This window comes from Leopardus geoffroyi, chromosome B3, assembly GCF_018350155.1.
Source record: "Leopardus geoffroyi isolate Oge1 chromosome B3, O.geoffroyi_Oge1_pat1.0, whole genome shotgun sequence".
Taxonomy (NCBI): Eukaryota; Metazoa; Chordata; class Mammalia; order Carnivora; family Felidae; genus Leopardus; species Leopardus geoffroyi.
Window position 1 is genome coordinate 119,059,151 of NC_059337.1, and position 13,841 is coordinate 119,072,991.

Below are 13,841 nucleotides of genomic sequence, written 5' to 3' on the forward strand. Positions count from 1 at the left end.
AGGGTCTCCAGGCGTTATTTTGATGGCACATTTCCTTTTTCACGTTTTCCGGATTTTTTTTTTTTTCTAACAAAGCACCGTGTTTAAAAGGTAATACAATTCTGGAGTGAAGTTAAGGTGATACTGTTGAAAATGCATCCGTCAAGGCAAACTTGGCCTACCGCTGCATAGGAAAATACCATCTTTAGCACCGCGACTTCCCTGTGCCACCTGATGGCATTCTGCACCCTCCATACTTTAGGTCAATGAAACTAACACGTTGGAAGTGTGCCGTGTACATATTTTTGTGTGAGACACTGAGTTGAGACTTTTTCTTGTCTAAAGTTATGTAAAAAGATCTGTGTCTATTCAGTCATCTTTGCAAACAGGCAAACACTAGCGTGTTATTTTTCCTCTCCCGGCATCACTGACAAAGACCTGATGAAAAGAGAATCCTTGTGGTTCCAAATGTCAAGTAATGCACTGCAAGCAAAACAAGGCCTACTTAGTCGATCCAGATGGTGAAAATCTCCCCAAAAGAACACAGCCTTCAACTCTGAATTTTTAAAACCTTATTTAATAAAAGGTTTAAAGATACAGAAGAACATTCAAAAGTAAATAAGTTACATAGGTACATTACAATCACATCCGCAAGATTTACTTTAGTGTGTTATTTTTTTTTTTTTATAAAAAGCACACAAAAAATAAAATCTTCAGTCTGGTCTATCACAACTGTACAGCAAAAGAGGTAATATATATATATATATATATATACACACTATTTTAATATGTAACAGTCTTTAAAAAAGGGTGCCACAGGCAGCAAACACACAAAAGGCAGTGTCTGATGTTTTTTCCCCAAAATAAAAGGAATATACTTATTTATATGCTATTAAAATATCTGTACAATAATTACAGACTGTCAAGGCTGTTCCTGTGCTGTCCCCTCCAAACAAGGCCTTCAACTTAGAGACAAACAAGGAAAAGGTGAAACAGCTGCAAACTGTTAGAGGCAAATATTGACACAGCAAAATAGGGGGAGGACATACAATTGTTTTATAAAAATATGCATACTTCCTGTAAACCTAAGGAGTTAGGCTTGCTAGTCTGGTAATAAATACCGTTCGAAAAAAGAGAGCCCCAGAGAAAATATATTTAAACAGCTGAGGCTTGAGTATGTGTTGTATTCCTCCTTCATCTTAACATCTGGCACATGAGAAGAAAGAGGTTAGGTCACTGAGGCAGTTAAATATAGGGGATTTCTTTTAGACATAAGCAGCACACGACCTCTGTGCCAGGGGTGGAGGTGGGGAGGCAGAAGGGATGAGGGTGTACCTTAGCTGTGAGGGGGGCTGCTGAAGGCATGGAGGCCAGTGCACTGAAGCACAGACTCCGTGGGTGGGTAAGAGACCTCAGAAACGGTCTGGAACACAGGCACTAGGTTAATTTCATGCCCTTAGCGAAGTGTAGATGGAGACTGGAAGATGGATATGTGAAATGGTGTGGGGAGGGCATAATAAAGCTGGAGGTGTTTGTCATTTAACTTCTTAAACAGCTCTGAACAGAAGAAAAAAGGAAGAAAAACAAGACGAGCCTAATGTGTTCACAGGGAGAAAGCACCATAAAGGATATACCTATCCCAGCTCCTATGGCTGCACCTACTTTATTGGCAGGTCACTTGGAACAATTGCATCTGCCCTCTAAACATTTTAACTTTCACCTTATATTCTAGATATAAATCCATCCTGGAGCATGAACGCTTCTAAAATACAGGGTGTGGTGGAATTAATACAGAGGTACCACCTTGATTTTCTCCACCAACATTTCACCTAGTCTGATTTCTATGAGCTTAGAAGAGGAGAATCACTCTAAATGAAGGAGGTTCCTGTTACCATGTGTCCACAGAGGGGCCTGAAACTAAATTATATTTAAATAGAAAAAACCTTGGGAAACATAAGTAGCACTTTGGGGCAAAGCTGCGAAGGCACTCTTATTACATAAGTGATTTAGCAGACAGCCTAAATTTGCTACCCTTCTATTTCTGGAAGGTATACCAGATTTCTGCGATCTTGGGACCTTGAGTTTGTAGAAGCCTTTGGAGGAAACTAACTGGGAAGTTGAAGATCTATGTAGCGGTCCTGGAGTCTGGCGGGGAGAAAGATGTTGCTCCCATATCTGGGGTCCTGAAGAACCATATTAATGCATAAATCAATGCTGAAAAACACCAGTTAGTGCATAGTTTAGAAACAAAACTCCCTCCCCACTCTTAGCTACCAACATGGCGCCTTTAGGCTATCTTGTAAGGAGAGTAGTAGAATTTTTGGCTCCTTCCTAACATGCTGACCTGCATTCTTGCAACATACTTGCATTCACTTAGAACTTCTAACACAACTAAACTTGAGTAGCAAGATCAGAAAAATAACTCAGCCCTCTATGGGACTGGCAAGGGAGGCCTCTGGAACCTTCTAGCACTTCACTTCAGTGACTCCATGCCAAATATGGCTTCTTCAAACTAGAAACAAAACTAGAATTCTGGCTTCCAGTCAATCCCCTCAGGCAATCTGAAAATACAGCCAGAGAAGAGGTAGCAATAAGAACTGCCTTTGATCTCCCTTGTTCCTGCTGGTCTTTGTGTGGCTTTGGTGACACCTTCCACCTTTCCACCCTCTTTCAGTGCTACTAATCATTCCTACTGGCAACAGCTTCCAGAGCAATGAGGTGAGGGACCTTAGGGTCTTAGGAATGGGGGGGGGGGGGGGGGGGGATGCCAAGAAGGTGCCTTATTTTGGGATAAATGCACTTGGGCCTCTGGAAAGCAAGAGGCCCCTGGTCCCTGAGAGGATGTTAAAAATTAAATATTAAGAATAAATAAATAGCTCCCAAATGACACAAGTCGAGGAATGAAGGCTCCTGTCCAATCTGGTTAGGAGACCTCCCCCTCCCAGGGAAGGATCCAGAAATCTCCAGCATGTAGGACCGGGGGCTGGGCGGTGGATATCCACGCTAGACCAGGTGGGATGGGGTGAGGAAGCAGCTGCCAAGGGCAGGACATACGCAGGCAAGGAACCTGCGGCAAGAGGGAACAGGCTGGGCCCAGGATAAGCCCTCTTAGCAGCCTTCGGGGACCAAAAGTGTTTGGCAAAAAGGTGGGAAGCAGGAAGAGCCAGGGCTTATCAAAAGTTCTCTCCAGCCCAACGCTACAACTGCCACCCTCTGCACAGTTCCCTTACTTCCAGCAGACTGAGAGCTTGAGACCCAACACTGGCCCCTTCCCCAAATATCTGAGAAAACTTCAGAGCCCTAGCAGGCCGCTAGCAAGCAGCAAAGGGACAGGTACCTGTCCTCTGCCCTATAGGCATTCTGGTAGCTTTCCTCCCATAGGTGGTGGCCTGAGGACAGGGTCACCGGAGCAGCTTAGGCCTGGACATTGTCGTGTAGGGGACAGCACAGGTACCAGGCTGAGCTCCTTCTCGGAGACGGCCACCACAATCCCTCCAGGGGAGTTCCTCTTTTCGGGGCTTGGGGCAGGGCCTGTGCAGCCTTTGAGGTCCCCCCCCGGGGGGGGGGGGGGGATAATGCTGCAAGGAGGGTGAGCTTGTGCTTGCTTGGCTCTCCATGGTGACCGAGGGGGAACAGGGGGAACCAGGAGGACCGGAAGAGGCTGCGAGGCAGCAGCGGTCCCAGCGTGGGAGGCAGCAGTGGCGGCGCTGGAGCCCGTCCGGAGGGGCAGCCCCAGCCAGCAGGGGCCTTCGCAGTGCAGTTGGAGGAACGCGCAGGGACTACTTTCGACAGACAGAATGCAAAGAGAACTGGATCCTGCAGCCTAGACGACTGCTCCTGGGGCCTTTATAAATAAAAGAGCTGTTTATTTTATTGTCTTGTTCTTCAGAGAAAAGTCCACGTGATCTTTCCTCTCTCCCTCTGGAGGTTCCAGGGTGCTCGCAGGAGCTTGGGCAGGCTGGTGCAGGGAGGGCCGGGGGTCCAGGGCGAGGGGCGGGCCCCTGAGCCCCGGCGGCGTCAGCCCCTCTCACCCGCGCCGCTCTCCTCGCGCAGCGCAGGCTGGTGCGGAGAGGCGGCGGCTGCGGTTGCCGCGGCGGCAGCGGCCTCCTTCTCCTTCTGCCTCAGGGCGGCAGCCTTCTTCTCCTGTTCTGCGTGGCTCTTCATGTGGGCGCTGCGGCTCTTCACCTTGTAAAACACCCTGCAGCCGGGCAGGAGGGGCTCCAGTAAGAGGGCCGTCCCCAACCCCACCCCCTACCCCCTACCACCTGACCACCAGACCAGAGAGCGTGCGTGCGGGTGCGCGTGTGTCTGGGTAGTGTGCGAGTGCGCGCCCGTGCATGGGTGCGTCTGTGTGGCGGGCGGGTCCCCGGCCCCGCCTGACTGGCTTGGGCCACCCGGCCCGCTCCACCCTCCACCTAGGGAACTGAAGGGTTCCGGATCCAGTGCTGTCACCCCCTCCTCTAAAAGCTGCCAAGTGACGTCACTGCCCTAGAAACCCTCGGAGCCAATCAGATGACAACGCGAAAGCTCCCCCGGAAAGCACACTTCCTGGCCCCCAGCCGTGGCCACCCTGCTGGGTCCCAGGGGAGGCAGGGCCTAGCATCTTACCTGCCACACTTTTTACAAGGGAAAGTGTTCTCCTGATTCTGGGTCTTGTTAAATGTCTCCGGTTTTTTCTTCTTCTCCGAGAAAGGTAGTGCCCTCCGTGACTTTCCTGCCCCTTCTCTTGGCTTCTCTGAGGCTTGGCCACCAGCAGAGCCAGGGGCGTTAGACTCATGGCTTCGGAGGATGAGGATGTCATTGGCCTGGAGAGGATCAAACAAGGAGAGGTGAGAGATCTGGGGAAGAGAGGTTCCTGAATTCTGGCATCTCAGGAACACAGGGCTCTTAAAGGTCAGATGCTCCTGCCAAACGGTCCTCTAGAATCTGCTGAAATCCTTTCAGTGACAAGGTACTCACTGCTTTTTGCCAGCCCATTTGGGTCTTTGGCCAACTTTTTTTTTTTTTTTTTAATGTTTATTTATTTTTGAGAGAGAGAGAGAGAGAGCACAAGCTGGGGAGGGGCAGAGAGAGGGAGACATGGAACCTGAAGCAGACTCCAGGCTCTGAGCTGTCAGCACAGAGCCAGATGCACAGCTCAGACTCAAGAGCCACGAGATCATAACCGGACCCAAAGTCAGATGCTGAACCAACTGAGCCACCCAGGCGCCCCTGGCCAACTGTATCTTTACAAAGCTGTTGGTACAGTAATCCTGTGGGACAGCCCAAGCTGCCAGAAGATGTCTCCATGCATCTATCTGAAGGGGGTCTTGGTGTCTCAATTAATGTTTTCATGTCTTCAGTCATTTAGTCCATCCATTCATGCCTTAATTCCATAAATCAGATTCATATCCATGTGACGGTGCCATATGCTGGGGATACAGAGGGGACAGACAGGAGCCCCTGCTCTCAGGGAGCTTGAAATCTAGTGAAAGGGACAGACAGCATGAGTCACCACGAGAAATGCCAAGCAGATGATGGAGAGTGGAGACACCTGGAACAGACCTGGAGAGGTGCTTGGGAGGAATCACAGGCCTTGGGTTAGGGGAGCCTCAGATGGCCGCTAGGAGTCATAAGTACGTGCATGGGGTTGACCCTCCTAGGGAAGTATTCCCAAAAGTCAGCAGGACTTGATGAAGCTTGTGCATAGAGCACAGCTCTGGGAGAAAGAGCACAGCCCAGGCTCAGAAGGGAGCAAACAGTCTGGAGTCTTCCTGCAAGCCTAAGTGTACAACACACAAAAAAATTTGTAAGGCTCTCATAGTAATCCCTACTCTCTTTGGGGGGACATCTCCCTGACAAGGAACACCTCTGGTGGTATGTCTTGTTTCTTGGTCTATGATATGGTGGACAGAGGACTTCACTACGAGGACTGCAGGCAGGAACTCAGGCAAGTCACATATCATCTCTGAACTCAGTTCCGTCTATCTTTGAGGTAGGGGTTAACACTTTATGGGGTTATTGTGAGGAATTAATGAGATACTGGAAAGGAAGGCACTTTGCAGAGAACCTATGAGAGGGGCCATTGTTATTCTCATTGTTTCAGCCCCCCCCCCCTTTTTTTTTTTAAGTTTATTTATTTTGAGAGAGAGAGAGAGAGAATGCAAGTGGGGGAAAGGGAAAGAGAGAGAATCCCAAGCAGTCTCCACACCAACAGCACAGAGGCCAATAAGGGGCTGGAACTCACGAACCACTAGATCATGACCTGAGCCAAAGCTTAACCGACTGAGCCACCCAGGCACCCCAATGTTTCAGCTCATTCTTGTCAGATATTCTTGTCAGGGACACAGCTCTCTTATGGAGAGCCTGCCACAGCTACAACTCATAGATGCTTCTGCCACGTCCCACACACCTTTTGGGTTTTCACAAAGCCTTCTTCTTCAGTCTCAGGTACAGAAGCAGTATAGTATAAAAACTTAATAGCAGAATTTTGGAGTCAGGCTGCCTACCAGCTGTCTTATCTAGGGGCCTCCATCTCCTCATCTGTAAAATGGGAATGATGACAGTACCTACCACATAGGGTTACGAGGATTAAATAAGTTAAAAACATAAGGTACTTAGTACATTTCCTGCCCCTATGGCGATGATCATCATCACCATGTTCCTGTTCTGCCCGCCCTCCCTCACCCCCAGGCCTAGCTCCAGCCCTCCTCCTGGCCCTGGGCTCCCCTAGTGGAGGTCACACTTACCGACTCATTGGCCTGTAGTGTCTGTGTGGCTTTGACAGCCGCTGCCCTCCGGCTTCGCTCTCGCCCCTCTTCCTGCTCTCCCTTCTCCTGGATCTCTGGCACTTCCTCCTCCCCCTCCTTCCTGGGCTCCTTTGCTTCTCTCTTGGGCTCCAGCCTCTCTTCACTTGGAGACTCTCTTCTGGGAAGAGGCATCCTTGGGAACTTCTGGGAAGTCTATGGGGGATAAGAATGAGGGCAGTGAGCCTGGAGCTCTAGTTACACAGCCATACTGCTCCGATTCTGACCCAGCCGGGGACGACTAGTCCCTGCTCATCCTGCTTGCCTGGCCTGGCCCAGCCAGCCTCCTGCACTACATAATTCTATCTCCTCCCCCAGATAGTCGGCCTGGGAAAGAAGAGGGAGTCTTGAGCCCTGAAAGCCCTCAGGAAGAGACTGAGCACTTGAGATTGAGCTCAGGGCAGGAAGGGAGCATGCCAGTCCAAGAGACAGACACATCCTTCGGCAAGGTGGTCTGGAGGAGCAGACAGCAGCCTTCGCTCCAGTTCTAAACTGTCTTTGTAATGCTTCTGGGAACTCCACCCACTTCCCCGTCTGTAAAAGAGGGACCAAACCACGCCCTGTCTTCATGCAGCATGTCAGCAAGTATGGAGTTATAACCCCAACATGATGTTAGATGGATATGTGGACACAGAATTAAATAGCATTCTCTTTTCAATCCTGATTACGTCAAACATAAAGTTTTGAGTTAGGTCTAAATGTGTCTTTTATACTTCTCCAGACTTTATTATTATTTTTTAGAGATTTTTTTGAAACTTCTGCTTGTCTCTATTTAATGCTTCCCTAATAATTTTTCCTGTGATTCAGATTTTTTTTAATATTTATTTTTGAGAGCGAGAGAGAGACAGCGCAAGCAGGAGAGGGGCAGAGAGAGAGGGAGGCACAGAATCCAAAGCAGGTTCCAGGCTCCGAGCTGTCAGCACAGAGCCCGACGTGGGGTTTGAACTCACAAACCACGAGATCACAACCTGAGCTTAAACTGGACGCTTCACCGACTGAGCCATCCAGGTGCCCCTTAAAGATTTTATTTTTAAGTAATCTCTACACTGAACGTGGGGCTCGAACTCACGAGCTCAAGATCAAGAGTCGCACACTCCCCAGAATAAGCCCCCAGACTTAATTAACCAAAGGTCAGGTCTGAGACTCAGAGCCCTGGCAGGTAACAGTATCTATCTGGAATTTAACAACACTGACTCTTATATTTACTTTTGCTAGTGCCTTCTACGGCAAACAGTACTGGTTTTCTGTTTATGATTGGGACATAACGTTTCCCTTCTGAGTAAAAACTGAGTTGACTTAAAGAAAAATATGAAGTAGTAGCCCAGGTGGTATGTAGATGTCGTAGAAACAGTAACGTTGACATGTGGTAGGATGCAGAGATAACACATTCATGATGGTTGTACAAGAATGCCTCAAGTTTGGGCAAGAGTATTAGAGGTGTGCTGTGAGGAGACAGGAGGTCAGTGCTGATGCAGATATTGTGGGAAAATTCCCCAATGTTCTGCATCAACACAATGTATTATTACCTTAACGCTGACAGACAGAGAGGGGGACCTAAAGGGCTAGGTCCAGTGCCCAGGACATCAGCTCCTTGGGGCTGTCAGGGACACTGCCTTGCTCTCTTTACCCTCCAGGGACTTCCAGAGAGCTTGGCCCCAGGCTCTCAACTCAGCCCTCGGCCCCAGACACAGTCAGGATTCTAAGCAGCTGAGGCTGGGAAGGGAGTCACCTTAATATCCACTTCAACCTCTTCCTGGGCCGACTTCTCGTCACTTGTATCCACATCCCCGAAGGTTAGCGTCCCGTTGCGACCAATTTTCACCTGCTTCTTGTAGGTGTAGTAGAATTCCACGCATTGGGCCACGGTCTTGGTCTGGATCTGATTTGAAGCCAAAACTGAGGTCAGAGTTCCTGGCTCAGCTCATCTGCCTGGAGATTCTCCAGCCTTTCCCATCCATGCATGTCCCCTCCTCCCCAACTGCTAAACCCAAGAAACCCAAGCATTTCTCCAATGCCTTCTCTGAACAAACCACTGACTAATTCAATTAAACAACACTTCAGCACTATTAGGAAGGGGGGTAAAAAAGCCAAAAAGGACCACATGGAGCCATTGGGGAGATTTTAATAGGGATTGCATATTAGAGAATATTATTAGTTTAAATTTCTTGGGTATGATAATAGTATTATGGTTTTGCAAGAATATATAACCTTGTTTTTAAGAGATATTTGGATCAAGTCTGTAACATACCTTTAAAAAAAATTTTTTTTTAAGAGAGCATGAGCAGGGGAGAGGGGTATAGGGAAAGGCGGGGGGGGGTGGCGAGAGAGAATCTCAAGCAGGCGTCATGCTGAGCACAGAGCCCAACATGGGTCTCAATCCAAGACTCTGGGATCATGACCTGAGCCAAAATCAAGAGTTTGTCACTTGGGGCACCCTGGTGGTTCAATGGATTAAGCATTCGACTCGTGGTTTTGGCTCAGGTCATGATCTCACAGTTCATGGATTCGAGCCCCCCATCAGGTTCTGCACTGACAATGCAGAACCTGCTTGGGATTCTGTCTCTCTCTCTCTCTGCCCCTTCCCTGCTCTCGCTCTCTCAAAATAAATAAATAAACATAAAAAAAAAAAAAAAAAAAAGAGTTGGATGCTCAACCGACTGACCCACCTAGGGACCGCTTGTAACTTACTTTTAATGACTAGTTAAAACACAGAGAAATGAAATAAGCGTGTATATAAATTTAAGTATAGACAGAGAAAGAGGGAAAGCAAGTGTGACCAGTGTTAACAATTGGTAAATCTAAATGAGGAATGCGTGGGTGTTTACTGTACTATGCTTTCAATTTTTCTGTAAGTTTCAAATTTTTCAAAGTAAACAGTTAAGGGTGAAAAAGTCTGGACACCATCCCCATTCAGAGCCAGCCCACACCCGGCAACACAGACTCCCTTCATCAATCTGGGCAACACTGTCATTCCTCCCAGGGAACAGCAACTGACAAGTGAGGATAGAAGAATGTTAAACTGTCCTATATCAGAGAGGGATTCAAGGGAGACTAACAAGAAAGCTCTGGAAAAACCTGAAAAGGAAGCAGAAGGCCTAAGTCTCACTCCTAACTCTGCCACTAAATGACTGTGTGACCTCAGGCAAGTCTCTTCACGAGTAAGATGACTTCCAAGGGCCTCCCAAGATCTGAAATCCTAGCACTCCCGTTTCACAAATCCATCTGGCTACTACTGGGTTTAGTTTCCGGACAGATTTCCCACACACAGAGGCTCTTTGCTCTGACTCTGCCCTTTCTCCCCCAGGCTCCCAGACTGCTCTGCCAACTGCTGGGCTGCAGTGGGAGCTGGGAAGTCTGTCTACAGAGCCCAAGGGGTCAGTGAGTTCTCTGCGCCTGAGGAGAAAACAGATATGCTGTATCTCACAGGAATGGCCAAGTCACAGATTTACTAATTAGATCCTGTTTACACTTTTGTTGTCAATTCTCTCTGATCATCTGTGTGACTAACAGTCTGCTCTTTTCATTAAGGCGTTAGGGGCACCACAGTGAATTTCACAGGCGTGTACTTCGCAGAAATATTGCCCAATCAGGGAATGGAATGTTACTGAAACCCAGCAAATGACTGTCCTCACAACAGGGCCCTTGTAGAAGAATTCATCCGCACTTTGTCCAGTCCCCAGAGCTGTCCTGACACAATCTACAATTCCAGGAGGGAAGAGCACATTCTTGGAAACCCCATTCCCTCGGTGGTCTGTACAGCTGAGATTTTATGAGACAGGGCTGCTGGAAAGATACAGGTCCTTGGATTAGCAAAACAATCTTCTCCCAGAAGAACATGGGGAGAGGCAAGATAAATTCAATCTAGGAAAAGTCAACTTGGCCTCCTCTGCTCAGTCAGCTGAGTTACTGGAAGGAAGCCCTGGGTCTGACAGGAAGAAGGCAGTGGCCCCCCACCCCCACCCCCCCAGCCCGGTCTGTTATACAGTCACTTGTTGGCTCTCAGTTCCCCTCATCTTAGGGTGACCTCTCCTATACATACTGATTGTGGCTTTTGAAGTACTCCAGCCCCCTGGGAAATGGCTCACCTCAGTCTGCAGCCTTCCTTCTCTTCCTGTTCTGCCTCAGGCAAGTCACTCTCTGAAGTCTGACACCACTGGGTCGGCCCACTCAGGCCTCCTTCTGAGACCAACCCCCCCTCCCCACCCCCACCCCCAGCATGGCCATACTACCTTAACATGCGGGAAGAAGGCTCGGAACCAAGGGGAGGAAAGGCCCAATCTTCTCCCCTTGTTTTGTTTAGAAAATTCTCTCCGACAATACTTAGTGGCATTAACCTGACTGTTTTTTTCAGAGAGACTGCAGGGCCACCACCGGCAGAGGGAGCCCCAAATCACACAGCCGGCCCCTGGCTGCCTCTTGCGCCTGAAACAGAGCCCCAGCTCACCAGCTGCTGCACCAGGAAGAAATCCTTCTTATAGATGGCAATGCCCTTGTTGAACAGCTTCCTCTCAGCCATCTTCCACTGGTCAGAACCTGTAAGGCAAAGCGGGAGCCAGGGTTAGTGAGGTGGATGGGACTGTGAGTGACCAGCAGAAAAGTGTGAAGTCCTCCGTCCACGGTCTCTGTAGCCATTCAGAGCTGGATCCATATTTCTGCTTCCGCCACTTACTAGCCTCTGAGCCTCAATCACCTCACTTGGGAACTGGGACCTGGTCACACAAGCCACCTCACCAGTTCTGGTGCAGACTCAAGGAGATAATGCACGTGGAACCCTTGCTGCTCTGCCTGGCACACACAAGAGGTACCACTCAACAGGGATCGGTGGCTGCTGTGATTATTCCATTTGGTCACTGTCCCTTTAAAAGCACAGTGCCCAGGATGGGACACGGCACTCCAGGGGTTGTCTAAGTTCCAAGTACCGGATGCCAATTGGGATGGCACTCCCCAGATTCCTGTCCCTTGCACCTTGCCATAGACTTTTTTGCCTGCATGGGCTCCCACCTGCCCATGCCTTTCTCTCTGCCCCTTCAGGGCACAGGAAGCCCCTTGAGAACTACCCCATGTTTGGTGTCAGTTCTTTCACTCCAGCTCTTGGCTTATCTGCCCCCGACCTCCTCACCCCCATCCAGGGCTATGACTCAGCACCAAGCTGGGCCCCACTGATGCTGGAGACCTTGAGGCTCCAGGTCCCAGGCTCACCTGTGTAGTGATAAGTTGCCAGTGGGTGGTTATGGGGCCGCAGGGGCTTCTTCAGTAGCAGCTTATTCAGCGTTTCCTGAAGGGGAAGTGAGGAAAAGGTCAATGCCCTGCAGGGGTCTCAGTGGTAGGCTGAGCCTCCTAGGTGCCAGGCACAATTCAGAAGGCCTCTTCAACCCTCTGAGTAGTAAGGTGGGCATTTATTTTTACCCTGCGTAACTGCTGAGGGGCAAGAGGTTTGGCAGGATGGCGAGATCACGGAGGGTGGAGCTGCTCAGGAACCAGGCCAAGGGCCTCTTAAGAGAGAACATGTGGCCCCCAGGACAGACAGCCATAGGTGGAGAAAGCCCTCAGGGACAGCCTTTCTGAGGGCGGGGACCCACTGACCCAGAATCAGGGACTAGGGTAGACAAGAGGACCCTGTGCAGCAAAGTCTGGAGTTTGGAACTACGACTACCTTCGGTGGAGCCCCTACAACCCCCAGCCTGGTCAGACCCTCCTGCCTGCCTCCAATCAGTAGGCCAGCAGCCCTGGCTCCTGGGCAGCAGACATGGATCCATGCCAGCCTCCCTCAGGGTCCCTCCCCCCACCAGGGCCATCGTCTCACCAGGATGTCTCCCCTGGACTCATGCAGACAGTGCAGGGCCAGCTCCTGGTTGGTGCCAGCTCCAGGGAAAATACTGGAGCAGGCGGCTGTCAACAGGTCTTCCACTGGAGCAAGCGTGGGAGGGGAGGAGAAGAAATCTCGTTCAGGGCCTAACCCACCCACCTGTCCAACAGCCCACGTTCACTTGCTGGTGCAGGCCCCCTCTCACCTTGCCTCTGCTTCTCCCGGCTGCTCTCTAGGTCCTCCCACGGCTGCCACACCAAGTCGGCCTTGTGGGGGTCTGCAGCTGCCAGAGCACGATCCCTTATGGAGGGGATTTCCGCTTGGAACCGGGAGCCCACGTTGATCCGTCTGCAGGGGTGGAAAGGGCAGGGAGTGAGGCCTCACCTTGCGGGCACAGGGAATCTTTCTCTCTGGGATGGGAGAAGATGGAGGGGGTAGTCCACAGACGCTGAGCACAGCAAGACCTCAACTGAGTGTAAGGAATTTGGCTTCCGTGAGAACAGCCTGGCAAACGGGACCTGGTAGTGCCAGAAAGACAAGGCCCAGAGGTTGGAAAGGGGAGAAGCTCCAAGTTTACAGATAGGGAAAGAGTCTCTTGGACTGCCCTGCCGATACTCAGAGGCAAATTCAAACCGAGCTGGTCCTTTCCTTTAGGGTGGGGACAGTAAAGCCCAGAGCCAGTTGCAGAATCTCAGAGGCTGTTCAGCCCTCTGTGGGCCCCACACAACCCTCCTCTTCCTCACAGGGCCTGCATGCACTGGACCCCATCGGCCACCCTCGTACCATAGGCCAGAGGAAGGGCTGCACTTACGGCTCGATGCTCACTGGGGTGGCCTCCCCCATCACAGAGAGGACAGGTGGGGTGACTTCAGCGCTATCTATGGGACAAAAGGCACATCGGTGAACGGCACCCTCCTGCCTTCAGCAAGCCGCCCCTCCCCCACCCCACCCTACATGGCTGCTCTGTTTGCACAAGAGCCATGGCAGTGACTCACAGAGACTCGTACTTGGAAATCAGGCACGGTGAATCCTGGCTCCTCAGCCTGCAACTGTGACGACTAACTGTGACTTTGCCAAGCACGTGGGTGCTTCTGTTTTCACACCTGCTGCAAGGGGCTATTACTACCTACCTCCTAGGGTTAATGCGAGGACTGAATGAAATCATGCACAAAGCCTCGCCCTCAATAAATATTAGCTACTACTACTACTACTACCACCACCCAAAGCTGGGTCCCTGCCCCAGGAGCTCCCATACTACAGAATTAGCTCCA

At 50.3% G+C, this 13,841-nt stretch overlaps 1 protein-coding gene across 5 annotated transcripts in view; it reads right to left on the bottom strand.

Annotated features, from left to right (window-relative positions):
• Positions 1-536: 536 nt before the first annotated feature.
• Positions 537-13,841, bottom strand: part of MIDEAS (mitotic deacetylase associated SANT domain protein) — a 67,467-nt gene continuing 54,162 nt past the window's right edge. For 3 of the 5 annotated variants that reach the window (XM_045451510.1, XM_045451509.1, XM_045451507.1), the window contains 9 exons: positions 13,382-13,448; positions 12,776-12,918; positions 12,568-12,671; positions 11,964-12,039; positions 11,209-11,297; positions 8,494-8,643; positions 6,708-6,920; positions 4,588-4,784; positions 537-4,177 (listed from right to left, as the gene is read on the bottom strand). In XM_045451510.1, the coding sequence (XP_045307466.1) occupies positions 3,997-4,177; positions 4,588-4,784; positions 6,708-6,920; positions 8,494-8,643; positions 11,209-11,297; positions 11,964-12,039; positions 12,568-12,671; positions 12,776-12,918; positions 13,382-13,448 (1,220 nt within the window). In that variant the 3' untranslated portion in view covers positions 537-3,996. Of the gene's footprint in view, positions 4,178-4,583; positions 4,785-6,707; positions 6,921-8,493; positions 8,644-11,208; positions 11,298-11,963; positions 12,040-12,567; positions 12,672-12,775; positions 12,919-13,381; positions 13,449-13,841 lie in introns of those variants that run through there. The other 2 variants (XM_045451512.1, XM_045451511.1) reach the window with 2 other exon arrangements.